Source organism: Petromyzon marinus, chromosome 17 (assembly GCF_048934315.1).
Source record: "Petromyzon marinus isolate PM22_M1 ecotype Great Lakes invasive population chromosome 17, UKy_Petmar_22M1.pri1.0, whole genome shotgun sequence".
NCBI lineage: Eukaryota > Metazoa > Chordata > Hyperoartia > Petromyzontiformes > Petromyzontidae > Petromyzon > Petromyzon marinus.
Window position 1 is genome coordinate 18,517,697 of NC_133683.1, and position 17,174 is coordinate 18,534,870.

The window sequence follows — 17,174 nt, forward strand, 5'->3', positions numbered from 1 at the left end:
TTTCAAACTCGTAAAAGCTGAAATGCAGTACTCCAAATTAAAATGCAATTTCCCTTTGAAGCCACATATCCTCACAGAGCATGACACATCTCTCTGGTGGTTACTACCAGTCTGAAAACGATGTACAGCACCAGGTGTGAGCGCCCTCCTTTACTATGCAACACAGATGGCAAAACGCTGAGAGGGCTGCGAGAGATTTGTCATATCTTTCGTTGGAACATTGGAGTGGAGTCGACCTTGCCTTACGATGGCTCTGGATTACTCAAAGCAATTTATCTGCATGGCTACCGTCATGGTCAGTAGGTTTTTGAAAAAAAAATCCTTAAAGAGCAACGGTGAATTGAGGTTGTGGCCTTTTTCCCATTAGGCTGAAGGCAGAACCTCTCTGGGTCATTGACCAGTGACCGGTGACGCAAAACATGAGGCGTGCATCGTGCCAAAAGGGCCCACTGTTGTGAAACAGATGACAGCTTTTGTTGTGAGCAAAAGGACCATTGGCTGTCACGAGTTCCCCACACGAGATTGTTGATCATTGATTTTCTTCTCAATAGGATGAATATGAAACGCTGAAATCGGCATAGATCAGCTATTGACCCGTCTGACGTATTTCAAATGTTTCATTTCAGGCCTTAACATTGCACTCCGTTCATCGTTTAATTTAAACATTGTGAGCTGCTGTTGAAATGTTGTGGAATTACAAGTGCCAAACGTTGGGGGCATTCTTCCTGGATTTTGAGGGAAACTCATTATTGACGGGGGGGGGGGGGGCTCTACAATTTCCCCGCCATTTTTTGGGACAGTGCAGACGGAGCCACGGTGTGCTCCTGGAAAGCTGTGTTGTTTTACAATTGTTCCAACGTTTTAATATAAAAACACTGTTTACGAGATCAACCTGAGTGTGATCGCCTTTGACCCAACCCTACTTGTTGGACATCCGTGAAAAAGAGCTTAATAACTCATCGGATTTCTCCAGGATAAATAAAGATTCTGGTTCTGCCCATACAATTTGGCAAGGTGCTGAGTAAGGAAACAGATTCCGAGTGGAAGAAGTTCTATTCAAGATTCTCATGCTGAACGCTGACAGGGTCACACATGGTCGTGTTGCGTGATCCGCCACACAAGTTGTGCTACATACGAGGAGAGGAAGAGGAAATGGGGTTTGTTGATGGCAATCGAAAAACTCTGTATGGCCATCGAGATTGTATGCTTGCTCAGTGGCGCTGTAAACTTTGAAAGTTTGAATCCTCTTTACTGGGTTTCCGTTTGGTTTGGATGTAAGTCTTGCTGATTCTGTGTCATGGGTAAAACGTGCAGTCTCCCTTAAATGTAAACTGTTTCTTTTCGATTACAGCAATTCCGTGATGTGTGTGTGTGGATCTGCCTTTTGAAATAATCTTACGATTGTGAGTGTTGCATAATAATCTGTACTTTCCTATTAATAGCTGTGTAAAATGGGTATACGTATTGTGGAATGATAAGCACAATATTCATAAAAGGTGAATTTGAATGTACAACATCCCACGGTGAGCAACAGTGTGTGTGTGCACGAGTGCACAATACACAAATGTGAAACTACTTTTATGATCTCGAGTTCAGAAGAGCTGTAATAAATACATTTAAGAATAATCAATAGCATGCAACTCTATGGCCAAGGATTAATTTTAAAACATGATTAATTGGTGTTAAGCTGCATTATCTTTGATGCTAAGTTGATATTAAGATAGCTGTAAATGGGTCAACTCAACATATGCTCATCCGACACGAGAGTTGCCAGGTTTAACCAGAGCCCCGTGTTTTGGTTCATTAAGTTTACATGCTAAGATGACTTTTAATTACCATTAATTGGACGTAATTACCTTATGCAAATCGGGTCAAAATTGTGCCAAGAAAACGGGATATGGTAATTTGTGTGGTGACATTTACTGTTGCGTAAAATCTATACGAGCCGTGATAGAATCACTTGGCTCCGTGATGTTACTCGCAAGATGACGTTTTGCGCACAGATGGACTCAACGCCTGGCCAGTGCACAGACTGGTGCTGGAACAATTATTATCGGCATTTAATAACGCTCACAAAATGCTGGAAAGTCATTTTTTAACGTGCCACGCAGCACTCTTTAAAAAAAAAAGGTAAACCCTATCTCCCGACAAATGAGATCGAGGTTACACTTTAGTCGACAATGTACTTACTTGTTGAAATGCAACTCAAACAGTGCCAAGATGTCGCCTGTTTTTTTGTTGATGTTGTTGCAGAAAAAACATTTCGGATAAAATTCATTCATGCTCAGTTAATTAAATTCAGTGTCCTTCATTTAAGCAGGCGAAGGTCCGTTGAGATTCATGGTATGATTTGTGGTGGACATGCGGATGACATTCCTTACCTAGACAAGGGGGCATTGCATTATTTGGAAGTGCGAGCGAGGGGAGCAAAGAGCCATGGGGCGCCCATGTCTTGTTACCAGGGATGGTCCTATTAAATATATCAATTGTGGGGTCATAGCAAATGGCTTGAAGCCCCTGTCAACAGTTGGCCGGGCAGCTGCCCAACCCTACCCACTCTGCGTTTCGCACTCACTTGCAATGGGAGACCTATATACATTTAACAAATGAGATTTGGCCTTTGATGCTGGAACAAAGGCCCTCCAGTTCCATGCCTCGTGGAAAGTGGCCGCCGGTATAGAGCACTATAAGCGATTTATTCCCCCCGTCCCGCCCCTTCTGACGTATATCTCTCTCTCTCTGAACGACAGGCTACTAAAAAAAAATTCCCACCTCAGGGGGTGTTTTGTGCAGGTGACCATGGGGAGTGCAGGGTGGCTCAGATACAAACGGACAACCTCTGCGCAAAACGCAAACTTTCGTGTTTTTTTTTTACTTTCAAACACGGATTTTGGAAGAAAATAAATTCGGCCGTTGCTGCGAACGAGGCCAAGAAGACGGGCTGCGTGGCCTCGCAGTGACGCGTACATTTCCGGCAGTTTTAGAGCCATGCTGGATAAATATGCTGTTTTGTCAGGAAGTGTTCCATTCGTTGTGTAACGATGGTCGGGAATTTCTTTATTTTATTTAATGATCCCTTGACTGCCAACCCCTGTGCACCGGCGCTAGCGTCCACAATAATGGATCCGCCTTGGGGTAATTTCTCGTAACGAGAATGAATGGATTTTCTGGGTGACCGCACGGTGCGGGTTTTGCATTATTTGCACGGTCGAAATAATTGTATGTGAGTTGAAATTTTTGTTTACGTTTTTTTGTGTAATGCTGCATCAGTGTGACGACTTCAAATTGCACATAGGAAGATGACTATAATTCAATTCTAGATTTGAAGCGTTCGTGCTGTTTTGGCCGGACTTTACCGAGTAGAACCAAAGAGTATAAGGTGACTATAGCTCGGTTCGGTGGGTAGATTTTGGGTCGACGACTGTGTATCAAACAAAATGCCATACGACCCTTTGATAAACAAAAAACATATAAATATATGCGGTTATTATACGTGTGCGAACGCACGCGCCCTGGCAAATCTGCTGTGTAACCTCGATGTGTTTCATTTCATACACAGTGTTACAGCGGCACTGTACGACATTAGCATGTTTTTGCTACGGGCGTGTGTTCGTGTATATATGTCCAAAATAAGCACGCGCGCACTTTTAAGTGTTGCATTCAACAATAAGGCCGCCATCCTGATGGTGGTCTCTCGTTGTGTTTGTGCATTTACGAGCTGCTCGTGACACATTCACAGGGATTGTATTGCTCACTGTAATTATATGCGCTTTAATGGCTACAGCATGGTAGAAGCCTATTAGGATAATAAGCAAAGTAAGCATTTGTTGGGTGCAAATAAACAATAGGAGTCAATTTTATAAATGGAATAATTTGACGAATATCCTCATCAACGCTGCCCACAGTTATTAATTTTCTGAGATGAGGGGGATCTTTTTTTTAATTTATGTCCCCTTTGGATGTCATCAGCTGCTCTTGTAATTTACTTATCTCGTTAACTCAACAACAAAAAATAGTGGGGGTGGAATGAATAAAGAAATTAATATAAAACGGCATCGTTCTGCTGGCGATGCAAATGAGTGCAAACTCGCGCTCACTGCCACCCTAGCTAGCCGGGTTTATCGCCCAAACCACAGCCTCCGCTGAGCCGCCCGCGATTAGACGGGAGAGATAATTACCGCTAATTGCCGCGGCTATTAAAACCCGTATAATTTCAGCCTTTCGGTGGTGATACTACTTCGAAATACGTTAACGCTCGATAAAGCTTAAATTGGGATTGCTGTGTTTAAAGAGATACGATGGCCCCGCTCTCTCGCCCCACCCCGGTGGTGTCATTGTGATGACTTGGCCAGAATCAGGTAAAGGAAAGGGGACATGAATGTTTAATGCATAAGGGTTTCAAAAAAAAATCGTGCTCGAAAAATGCAGGGTTCGAAACGGCTTAATTAGGCCAATAAAATCCAACGCACTGTGTAAGTATATTAACACTTTTGAAGTTACAATAAAATTATATTAGGTTATAATTAAATGTAATGGTAAATGCTGGTGTCGGCTTGGAAATAACTCGAGAGGTGCAGCTGGTGCAGCGATCCACCAACCCCCACCCCGGAGGCGAGCGCTGATTTGGGATTCGAATGCCGTGGCGTCGCAAGGGTCACGTGATGGAAATGCTCCTCGCTCTAGCGTCGCTGGCTTTCGCTTAATTTAAAGGTGATTTTGTCAATTCCTTCATCAAACGCCGTGTTGTTTTCCCCACTGGGACAAGGAAATGGGATGATTGCACGGGCCATGCGCGCACCATCCCATTGGGCCGCTTTGCTCGATGTTTTTTGTTCGAGAAACTTTTACTTAAGATGCTTTTTCATTTGTGTTTTTTTTAATACTCGCTGGTTGCGCGGGCTTTGACTGGCATCTCAGATTGTTCAAACATTCGGCGGGTGCACTGTGTAATAGCTTCCTCTGAAAACGACACATGAGCTGATGTTTTTTTTACTTAAGCAGCGGTCGGCTCTTTTGTGAATCTGTTTAAGGTTCCATTCGGCACAGTGTGCGAGTTTTATTTGGAAGTCGTTTATCACGACACGCAAGCACGTTAATGTACACCGCGCCGGTATACATTACCACAATATATTTGCTCCGAATATAGAGCCTGAGACTAAGAGTTATGTTGGAGTGAAATGTAGTTAATGCAGGTGTGACACATCCTATATCAAGAGGCCGGGTATTGCACAGCAAAACAAGCAACAATGTAACAACAAAGCAGCACATTCATGGAGTAAAACTTTTGCTTCTTTTAAAAAAAACCAACAACTTAAAATAAAATATTTGTTTAAATTCTTCATTACTGCCCGTGCCCAGTTGATTAACACGGTGTTGTAAAGTTCACAGACATTGTATGCGGCATATTCAAATGTGAGTGCAAACAAACTTACTGGAGTTACACTTTATCCTGATACAGTCTAGATGGGGGGAGGGCAGGAGGGATGAAAAAAAGATGAAAATTGCATCCTTCAAGGTTACAGCTGCTGGACAACCACAAATCATTAATGCCACCTTCCGGGGACAGACACACGCAACGCTCAATCGACCATTCCACATCGGCTAATAGCAATTTTGTCGATTTGTAATTACTCAAATATTTGTGAGAAATAGTGGACGCATCTGCGGGGCTGCTGCAGGGATGTGTCCGGGCTGCTCGGCCGTAAAAAAAAAAGGTTCCTAGACTCAGCATCCAATTCAAAATTGCTCACTCACATTGGTGCGGTTTCACCAGCAATTAATTCGACGTGAGGATTTGTTCCAGGGATCATTTTTGTTTCATACTTACTGTTAATTTAATAACGCAGACTCTGCAAACGTTTACCGATTGGTAGACGGGTTGCGGGCTTTGCCAGAGCGGTTTTCTGCGGGCCGGATTCGTTGTTTTGGTTGGAACTTTTGGACGCATTGAGCCCGCAGTGCTTTACCGATGCAAAATGGCCGTGTGCACACGACAGCTCCACATGACATCCTGACCCCACTTGAGAAGTCTTCTTCTTCTTTAAAAATGAATAGGTTTGACTCTACGCCAATAGCCAATGGATATAAATGTTTGAATGCGCAAGTTTTTTTTTGCCGAATGTGTGTGTGCGTGTATATATTATTATTATTAAGCAGCGCCGTTTTCTGGCGTACTCAATGCATGGCACTTGTCAGGCCTCGGAAGAAGCGTTGACGTTACGCAATGAAATTAAGCAAGATTTTGACGATCAGTCTGAATGCTGATTTTCCACTTTAAATAATAAATCAGGATTCATTTGTTTTGATTTGCTGCAGCTTGTTCGCCGCGACGTTCACAACATATGAGTTTTAATTGCGCGATCGTGCTTAGGCTAAGAGAAAATGGCATACAGCAGGTTAACAATTATCAGACATCTGGCATACATAAGCCAGACAACTAAATTAGAATCGGACGTCACGGGGAAGATTGCAACGACAGCAAACGCCACGCAGAGGCTTCGGTAATATTGACAAAACACACTGAGGCAGTTCTCCCCCGTTAGTGTCGTCCTGCAGTAGATTTTTCACGTGGGGTCAGGGGGGGGTCATGGCGCTGGGGTTCTCCGTGTGTCGTCAACCGCCGCAGAAAAGTGGGTGTGAAAAGCCAGGTGACGCTCGTTCGCCCAGGGGTGTGGGGTAGCCCGTACGTTTGTGTGTGCGCGCGCTCATGTGCTCGTGGTGCCCGTGCGTGCGTGCGCCCGTGTATTTGCTCGTGCGTGTGTGTGTGTGTAATCGTGCTCGTGTTTGTGCTCTCATGCGTGCGTGGGTTATTGTGCACGTGCGTGTGTGTGTGTGTAATCGTGCTCGTGTGTGTGCTCTCATGCGTGCGTGGGTTATTGTGCACGTGCGTGTGCACACAGCGAACCGTCGACACTTCACGTGGCCGCGAAGTGCACCCGGCATGGCACAAATGCTGTGGTGCGTGCTCATGTTTTTGTGCCTGTCTTTGGGTGATTGTGCCCAGTGAGCCTTCGATACTGCGCATGGCCTCAAAGCGCACCTAGAATGTCATAACTATTGTGGTGGTGAATCACCGCCACTTTTCTGATGAATGGCCACTGTTGTTGTTTTTGTATACAGAATAGTGGTTAGCTGTGGCACGATGGTTGATTGAATTGTGCTATGAGCCAGACAACTTGAGTTTTATTTCTAGCCATAGCTAACGTCAGCGTTGAACGATACCCTAACTGATTTTGAGTCTTCCCCTCGGTCAACTCGGCCTTACACGAATATTTGTCCCAACATCCAAAATGAGGAATCTCTTGAAAAAGTGTTGAGACTCACTGAAGCTTCCCTGGATTAACAAAGGGTATTTAAATAATAATAAAAACTCCTACTGTTCTTAAACTGAGAACCTGATGCGATACGTAAACATCAGGCATAGTTCTGGGCCACATCTAACTCGATGGTACATGCCCTGCTTCTATGTATGCATGTATCTTGAACTTCTTTCACACCGTACGTAGCCAACTATGCTAATGGGATGTGCACGGGGAAGGACAACAAACTAAACACAAAAAGCAGTTATAAAGAAATTATTTTTTCATATAGAGGATTTAAAAGTACATAGCTCTTTGTAAATGTTGTGGATTTGCTCTCCAACACACCGGTGTGCTGTACTAGTAACGAATTGGCATGTTCTGTTTACGTGACAAACCTTACTAATTGGCTGTGTTGGGTGGTGGCGGGTTTAACGACACGTTTATACAGTTTAACACGGAGGCTTTCGCGACCAATATTATTCATAATAAAGTTTTTTGGGTTAGATCGCGTTATTTATAAATGTGTCGTAACCCTCCACTAGCCGACACGGCCAATCAGCAAAAAAAGTGTCACGTTGACAAAAGACAAATAGTTCACTACTTTAGCCCACCGGTGTGTTGAAGAGTGAATCCACAACATTTACAGTTTGAGTACGACGTTTCGCTGGTAATTACATCCAGCATCATCGGGCAATTCGCCATAATGGTAAAGCCCTCGCTTGCTCCCGATCTTTATTTATAGAGCAGCAGGGTGACGCCATCATTTAACTCATTTCAGGTGCAGTAATTATATAATCGATTTGGTAATCAGTCAATGGTTATGATTAGTAATGAGTTGGAGATTAGTAATTAGCTGTAATGTGTGTTATTGTGATTATATGCTACGTTTATATATTTACGTGATCTAACCCAAAACAACCTGTATTATGGGTGATATTGGTCGCGAAAGCCTACGTGTTGAACTAGCGTAGCGGCACCGGCTTCCCCATATCGGAAGGAAGAGCGTTCCATACGGCCGCAGAAGCATATCTGAAAGTGCACGATGCAGTGACCGATGCAGCCCTCGCAGCCTGTTGGGGCTCAATGTGGCATCGCTGCTTTTGTAAGTGGGGGCGATAGAGCACATGGCCTAATGAAGGTCCCACCGGGTGGAGGTGGTTTCCACTACAATGGTTCATTAAATGCAGCCCGTCCCGTTGGGACTCTTATTTTGTCAGGGTTCTGCTCTGACCATTTTGACAAGATATTGACTGACTGCTAGTGTTTTGGGAGTGTTCATTTACCCAGTATATATATGTGTGTGTGTCTATTCTCATGTTAGCTTGCACTAGCTCGCCATCCGTGCCCATGAATTAGTCTTGCGCGTGTGTGTCTGTATACGGTCACACGCTAAAATTGAATTGTAAATACACGGGAGGTTTTGTTATTTGTCAACATGGGGCCTTACTCTGTTTCGGTTGGTGGGCTGAGTATTAAATTTATTTTTTTCCAAGACTACGGTTAACAAAGACCTCCAATTGGGCTCGCCAGTCCAATGGCATTCCTTTGTAGCATTTTTTTTCACCTCTTTCGTGCATTCTAGTTCAAGGTTCAGGTTTCTATTTCATTTCCAACCTGAATCATTAAAGGTATTAAGAGGGATTTGTAACAGATAGCACAGTTATTTTCCTCGAAAACCGTTTCCTCTTTTTCAAATATTGTTCACGTTCTGCTTCAAATCCTTTTCCCCCGCGATTTCTCGTCTTAATCTCAACATAAGTTGGTGCGGTGAAATTTTCTAGAAAAATTTGCCTCTTTATTGTAAGTCCCTTCAAGACACGTACGCTAATTTCCAACCTCTGGAGATGGGTAAACAATAACAAACGTGTACGTGCACATTGATAACCGGTATAGATGCACGAATCGCAATGTCACCAGCCAAAAGCTAATTTGTTTTCGTTAAAAATGCGAATAGCACATTTAATGGGCAAAATTGTGTCCTTCAAACTGCTTTTTGTGTTTAGTTTGTCCTTCCCCATGCACCTCCAATTAGCGCGGACGGCTACATAACGGTACGAAAGAGGTTCAGCATAGAGTACATAGGTGAACGAGCTGTCGAGGATGACCACAGTGAGTTCCCAACACACGCACGAAATGAAACAACGAAAGATTTCGGGATTGTTTTCAAAGAAGTGTTTTGGTGAGCGTCAAAATGTACCGCCGTTTTTTTTTAGTTCCGTGTCAAATTGCACAAAGAGTGCCCCCCCCCCCCCCAATCTCCCCCCATAGATATTACCTCAGTGAGGCAGTGTACTTTGAAAAATACCCATCTTGCACTCTTTGGTGCCTTCCGCTACGTGGGAACCCTGTTCAATTGTCCGCCATTATCATCGCTGACTTATGGATGTACGACCTGCACAAGCGGCAGTGAACGACAATGAAAAATGCACGGTTATGAATTCATAATCTTGGGCGCGGATATTATTAAATCATGTTTTTTTTTTTATTGAGGGGAGGGAATAATTTGAAAGAAGTGTGCATTTGTTTGCAGAGTGTGACATTACAAGCCGGCACATGCACACAATAATGAGGGTAAAAAATAAAATTGCAGACGGACAACCCCACGTGCACATTTCTTCGTGAGGAGCGTTGAACAAGAGTGACAGATCATGTCGGCAGACAGAGAGCAGACCAGTTTATCCTGCGCTCGCACACGATAATTCTCCCAAATGCATTCCCTCCCCCATCTCTTCCGCTGCCCCCCCCCCCCCACTACGCCGTGCTACTAATGGAACGGGACGAATGAATCGCAGCAAATGCTTTAACCTCTCATCGCTTTCTGCCTTGCAAAGCAGACTCAATAATTAACCCCCCAAAGACTCCCTCTCCGCATATTTAATCTGGCACGCACACGCGCGCATGTCGATTTGCCCCTTATATAATTTATTGAGCTTTAAAGGAGGTTAAAAGAGGACTGGAAATAATGTCCTGCCTCATACGCACGCTGCGATTTATTTATTCATTTACTTTCATTCACATTTCCAAAAATACGTAATTACGAAAAATGCTGTGAAATTTAATAATGAACGAGCTCATTTAAATTAGTGCTGCATCGTGGTAGAGAAGGATGTCTGTTGTGGGCTCGGCTGCTTTGGTTTCAACTCGTGCCTCCTTAACACGGATCTAAGCGTCTAAACAAAAAACAAATGCAGTATGAATTCTGACCTTTTGCTGCTATTGATTTCCTTCCTACCCACCCTCCTCCCCATTCCTGTCCAATAATCTCCGCTGTGCTATAGAGATCCTTTCAACTTGAATTTTGAATAAATGTGTTTCTGTTCATCAGGATTCCGTGAATTGCTTCACCATATATTTACGTTCGGTCCATCTGCTGGGATAATCCTGCTTTTGACCAGATTTTGTGGGTCATCCAGGATGAATATCTTAATCAAGATTTTTTTCGACATTCACGAGGTATGAGAGCAAAAAAAAAGATAATTCAATGTCAATCAATTTAAACTCACTTTACAGGCCGGTGTAAGTGTGGAAAGGATGAGTGTTTATTTAAAAAAAATAAATCTGAGCTTGACAGTTACGTAAAACTGATTTATACCATTAAATATTTTATTCCTTGGAGGCACAAATGTTTTTTCTCATTTTAATTGTAAGTTACAAAGTCACATTCACCCATTACTTTCTTAATGCTTTTCAACATTCCCAAGATGTGACATGAGAAATATTATTCAGAAGCCCAGCGTGATATACCGAGGCTGTTGTGTTTCAGCTGTTAGCCCTACCATTTAGACAGCAGGTCCATGCCAGAATGTTTGGATTTTTTCCTAACGTAACCTTCCTTTGAATAATGTATGCTCTGTTCGTATTGAAATGTTCAGGCTGTACTCGTGCACTGTTGTGTTTTTTGAGTGTAAAATCAGCAAGGGGATTCATGTATACAGTATATGTAGCAACGAGTGTCTGTGTGTGGATGTTCGCGTGTAAAAGTGTTTGTATGTAAGTATCTGCTCTTGCTTAATTTGTGCAATTATACCCCATAGCCAGGTCTGAGGTAGAGCCCTTGAGACACTAACCTTGACGCTAGCACACCTTGACGGTGCTAGCCCAGGTTAGTCCCAAGCAATGCAATTAGTAAGGGGGGTGGGGGGGTCTACCTCAGGCCACTGGCTTTAGGAGGGTTAATGAATGTGCACGCTTGATCTAGTCTGGGTTGGAGACTGGTTCAATCCCACCTGTGGCCAATTATGAGACACCGGGCCTTTTGAGGCTTGGTCCCTGTGCACAAGACCTCAGCAAAACTGCCACGGGCTAAGCTGTGGGCGCATGCACTGGGACCACGTCTCTCCGCTGCGGAGGGTCTCGTGTGGGTTGTTACTCGGCTCCCACCCAGGCTAGCTCAGGGCTGGGCGGCAGTCCCATGACTGGGGGTATCACAAAGCGAAATTCACTTGGCTTTTCACACGCTGGTCGCAGGCTTTTAGGGCCTTTGAAGGGAAATTGGAAAACTTAGAGAGAGGGAGGGAGGGAGGGAACCGGGAGAAAGAGGGGAGGGCACGGGGGATGAACTAAAATAAAAACAAGGTTGAAAATAATTGTATAAGTAGATCGATCTTCGAAACTGAAGGAAGAAAACTGCTGGATTCATAGCTGTTAGAGCAACAATCGTTCACAACATTGGAGAAGTTTTAGTTTAATTCAGCAATGTCAAAGGTATTGGTAAAGTCATACAAAGACAAAGGATACATTGCAGCCACCACTGTAAAGAGGTACAGTGAGGTAAAAAAGTATTTGATCCCCTGCTAATTTTGTACGTTTGCCCACTGACAAAGAAATGATCAGTCTATAATTTTAATGGTAGGTTTATTTGAACAGTGAGAAACAGAATAACAACAACAAAATCTGGAAAACGCATGTCAAAAATGTTGTAAATTGATTTGCATTTTAATGAGGGAAATAAGTATTTGACCCCCTCTCAATCAGATTTCTGGCTCCCAAGTGTCTTTTATGCAGGTAACGAGGGAGTGCTCCTAATCTCAGCTTGTTACCTGTATAAAAGACACCTGTCCACAGAAGCAATCAATCAATCCGATTCCAAACTCTCCACCATGGCGAAGACCAAAGAGCTCACCAAGGATGTGAGGGACAAGATTGTAGACCTACACAAGGCTGGAATGGGCTACAAGACCATTGCCAAGCAGCTTGGTGAGAAGGTGACAACAGTTGGTGCGATTATTCGCAAATGGAAGAAACACAAAAGAACTGTCAATCTCCCTCGGCCTGGGGCTCCATGCAAGATCTCACCTCGTGGAGTTGCAATTATCATGAGAACGGTGAGGAAATCAGCCCAGAACTACACGGGAGGATTTTATCAATGATCTCAAGGCAGGTGGGACCATAGTCACCAAGAAAACAATTGGTAACACACTACGCCGTGAAAGACTGAAATCCTGCAGCGCCCGCAAGGTCCCCCTGCTCAAGGAAGCACATATACATGCCCGTCTGAAGTTTGCCAATGAACATCTCAATGATTCAGAGGACAACTGGATGAAAATGTTGTGGTCCTATGAGACCAAAATGGAGCTCTTTGGCATCAACTCAACTCGCCGTGTTTGGAGGAGGAGGAATGCTGCCTATGACCCCAAGAACACCATCCCCACCGTCAAACATGCAGGTGGAAACATTATGCTTTGGGGGTGTTTTTTTCTGCTAAGGGGACAGGACAACTTCACCGCATCAAAGAGACGATGGACGGGGCCATGTACCATCAAATCTTGGGTGCGAACCTCCTTCCCTAAGCCAGGGCATTGAAAATGGGTCGTGGATGGGTATTCCAGCATGACAATGACCCAAAACACACGGCCAAGGCAACAAAGGAGTGGCTCAAGAAGAAGCACATTAAGGTCCTGGAGTGGCCTAGCCAGTTTCCAGACCTTAATCCCATAGAGAATCTGTGGAGGGAGCTGAAGGTTCGAGTTGCCAAACGTCAGCCTCGAAACCTTAATGACTTGGAGAAGATCTGCAAAGAGGAGTGGGACAAAATCCCTCCTGAGATGTGTGCAAACCTGGTGGCCAACTACAAGAAACGTCTGACCTCTGTGATTGCCAACAAGGGTTTTGCCACCAAGAACTAAGTCATGTTTTGCAGAGGGGTCAAATACTTATTTCCCTCATTAAAATGCAAATCAATTTTTAACATTTTTGACATGCGTTTTTCTGGATTTTTGTTGTTGTTATTCTGTCTCTCACTGTTCAAATCAACCTACCATTAAATTACAGACTGATCATTTCTTTGTCAGTGGGCAAACGTACAAAATCAGCAGGGGATCAAATACTTTTTTCCCTCACTGTAAATGGGTTAATACAAAATAACACTTTACAATTTTATATAAAAGTGAAAAAAATGTGCTTTTCAATTTTAAACAATTCCACTAATGCTGGATATTTGTATTAATGTTCAGTGTTTATTTTTAGATTTCTAATTATTTTTCATATAATAGTCTGAAATGTATTTGTGTGAGGTTCATAGATTTCGTTTTATATTGATAATCTCAATCTTCATCGTCATTGTCGTCATTACCACCACCCTTTCGCCATCATTTATTCATCATCATCCTCCTCGTCATCATCAGTCATCATCATCAATCAATAATCGGCTCATTGCTCCCTCCACGCTGCCTGAGGCCAACAACTAATTTTATAATCAGCTTTGCTTTGATCTTAAGAGTTTCAAGGTCATTCACAGCCAAACCTGGTTTGAATCACGATAATAATTTTATATTTTTTGCGTCACTTCCAGTGTTCCAAGCTGAGTATAACGCTCATCTCTCGCGTTCAGAATATAGATCAACACAGCGAGTCCATTTCTATAAATTATCAGCCAAAATGGCATCTGCTCTGACCTATGATGGAGTTTACTGTTGGACTCTGGGCCATTGTCACGTAGCTCATCATCCTGCTCTGCTAAACTGATGAGAAGCTGTCAATTCTGGGTAATAATACGAATATCTCAAGTGGCCCAAAATGAGTCGTCGAATGGTTTGCATTTGCTGCAAGCCCCCTGACGTCTTTGTAGAAGGCGGGGGGGGGGGCAGGGGGAGTCCGAGGGGGACAGGGGGGGGGGGCTCTGCTCTGAGACATCGCCGGCGTAGAGGAGAAAAGAGGGCCGGGGAGGGACGTACCGAGGTTCACGGTGAGCTTGACCTGCCCGGCGTCGAGCTCCAGCCTCAGCGTGTCGGCCGAGTCGCGCGACGTCGTGGCCAGCAGCAGGCCGTAGGCGCGCTGCGACATGAAGCGCAGGGACACGTCCTCCGCCTCCGTGTGCATCACCGTCGGCATCACCACCTTCACGAACATGGAGCCGTCGTAGCTCAGCACCGTCGCCTCTGAGCCGTGAGTACCGAGGACGCGAGCACACGGAGACAAAGACAAAGATATTTCCATATTATAGCCTTGAACAGACTGTTGGGGCAAGTGCTGCTAGGGAGCAACCTATGAAGGCCGGCAGGGCACGTGAGGGGGGTAGGTGGCCAGCACCACGCCCGGCCGCTTTTGTCTCCCCAGTGGCGATGTTTACACATTGCACAGTGCACCAGGCACTCATTTGAGACTGAGTTGACCTAGTAAAGGCCCAGGATCGGTTTTTATAATCGTCATTGGTGTTGGCCGTGAGCACGAATTGAACCCGGATCGCTTGGTTCGTAGCGCAGCGTGCCGGCGGCTGCACTGCACGCACGCACGCAGGCACAGACGGATATGCACAGACAGACAGACACGGGCAAAAATGTGTTTCAACTATAGTTGTAACGATATCATTTTTCATGATTACATATTAATTTTCGTGATATGACGATTATGTATGATGGAATTATTGCGAACATGTTGACCTGCCTTAATTACTTTTGGTACAATAAATGAAGGCATGAGCAAAAGGGTGTGCAGAAAGGAACACATGGTCCATTTACACCACCAGTAAATCACGCATAAAGAGAAATTCCAACGCAAGCACACATGCAGCTGTGCAAGATAATGAATGGATCATGCAGGAGTGCCATGATATAGCTTTTTTAACAAAATAATACAATATCAAGTTCAACAGCATGATGATTAATGCGATATCAATTTCCCATATTTTTGTAATTGTATTTCACATTTTTATTTGTGCAGTTTTTAAATTTTTTTGCTGTACTTACACCACGAATAAAATGGCTTAAACGTTCTTAAACTGCAGGTCACTCAAACTCGATCCTGTATAATCATTAGAATCTATATCGCTTATAATGCGCAAGCTGTCAATTTACACCACCCCTGGACCCAGTGCTGGCCCGTGACTGAGAATGAAACTCGGGGTTGCATCGTTAAAAGCAAAGCGCTCTAACCACTGAGCCGCCACGTCACCCCTACCCCAATCGAATGCTCGGTTTTGTTTTAAAAGGCCTCTTGGGGGGGGGGGGGGGGGTCTCCTAATGCAGTGTGTGGCGAATAATGTTCGTGTCGTGCATAACAAAGAACGGCGGAAAAAACCGGGGTCTTAAGTCTCGTAGAGGTGGGTGCCGTCCTACCAACTACCACGCAAATACGGGACGACGAAAGTGCACGAGCAGTTTTTGTTTTATTTGCCAATACTGACATAGCTGTACCGAATGTGTCACGTAAGCCGGTGTTTTGGATCGTGGCTCTTCTGCATGAGAAAACAAGAGAGCGTAGCTCGTTTGAAATGTTGGATTCGAACTTTTTGGTTGATATGAAGCAACGGCGGAGTCTGTTAATGGAGACGATGTTTTTTCTCCCTCTCCTCCTGCGGCTTCTGCAACTTAATGCCAAAGCAATGTGCCCCGATCTGAACATTTTATTCGAAAACCCTGCAACGCAATTGCAGCAGAGCGGGTTCCTGTTGGACGGCAGGGGGCGCACACGTGCCAAAAGAACGCCCATAAAACCTCGTTAATTCCGCTCCATCACTCGGGGGCCCATTTTAATAATTCATTATGTGGAAGTAAAGTCGATAAATGCCACTTCGAACGTCCAAAACCGTGCTCTAGGTCTCGTAAATCATGCGGCGATATACACACGCTTTAAATCCCAATAATTCCACCGACATTCCGGGGATGTCGCGCAGCAGTCGCGCCAAATTGCGCGACCCGCTTTGCAATGAAGCGTTTTAATTACGAAGCCTGGCTCCGTTACGATTAACTATGAAACGGCTCCAGCTCATTAACGGCCTTTAATTTGTTAACCTTTTCAGTGCTGCTCGCTGCAACAACCACCCTCGGAAATATACAAATTCTGCTTGGCTGTAAGTGTGTGTGGTTTTTTTTTTTATGTGACACTGCGTATTCAATTTGCTTTTTGGAAATTTTTTTTTGGCGCGTTTCACGTAATCCTAAGATTGTGGGAAAGATTGCGGGAATAAAATACATATTTACGAATCACAATTTGATCCACACACAGGCACAATGCGGTAGTAAAACGAACGCTGGGTTCTGAATTGTAAAACGATGTGTGGCACTGATTTATTTATCAGTTTGTCACTTAACGCTCATGTTGCTGATTCATTGCAGATTCAACATAGCATACTGCCCCCCCCCTCACTAACTTGATTATTTTTTTTATTTCTAAGTTGATCCTCTTCATTTAAATTGTATTTTCGCTGTTTTAGATATTACCCTGATGGATCACAGGCTGCACGTGGTGCCATTGGGTTGGAAGAAGGGGACGAGACATTGAGGCACTTATTTATTTACTGAGAAATTGCCGTGCCCCAGGGAAATATCGCAGCAGCTGGCTGTGTTGGTCTCACTGAAAGGGTATGAAGTGGCATCAAGTTGGACCCGTTACCTGTCCCGATTGCGCACGAACATAACATTCCGACGACACGCATTC

The 17,174-nt window shown here is 44.2% G+C and overlaps 1 protein-coding gene across 7 annotated transcripts in view; it reads right to left on the minus strand.

Moving 5' to 3' along the window:
- The window catches only part of LOC116943217 (neurexin-1-like), a 394,340-nt gene that overhangs the window by 123,316 nt on the left and 253,850 nt on the right, over positions 1–17,174 (minus strand). For 6 of the 7 annotated variants that reach the window (XM_032955895.2, XM_076067700.1, XM_032955893.2 and 3 more), the window contains 2 exons: positions 14,474–14,677; positions 5,433–5,459 (listed from right to left, as the gene is read on the minus strand). In XM_032955895.2, the coding sequence (XP_032811786.2) occupies positions 5,433–5,459; positions 14,474–14,677 (231 nt within the window). The remainder of the gene's footprint in view (positions 1–5,432; positions 5,460–14,473; positions 14,678–17,174) is intronic. The other variant, XM_076067699.1, reaches the window with a different exon arrangement.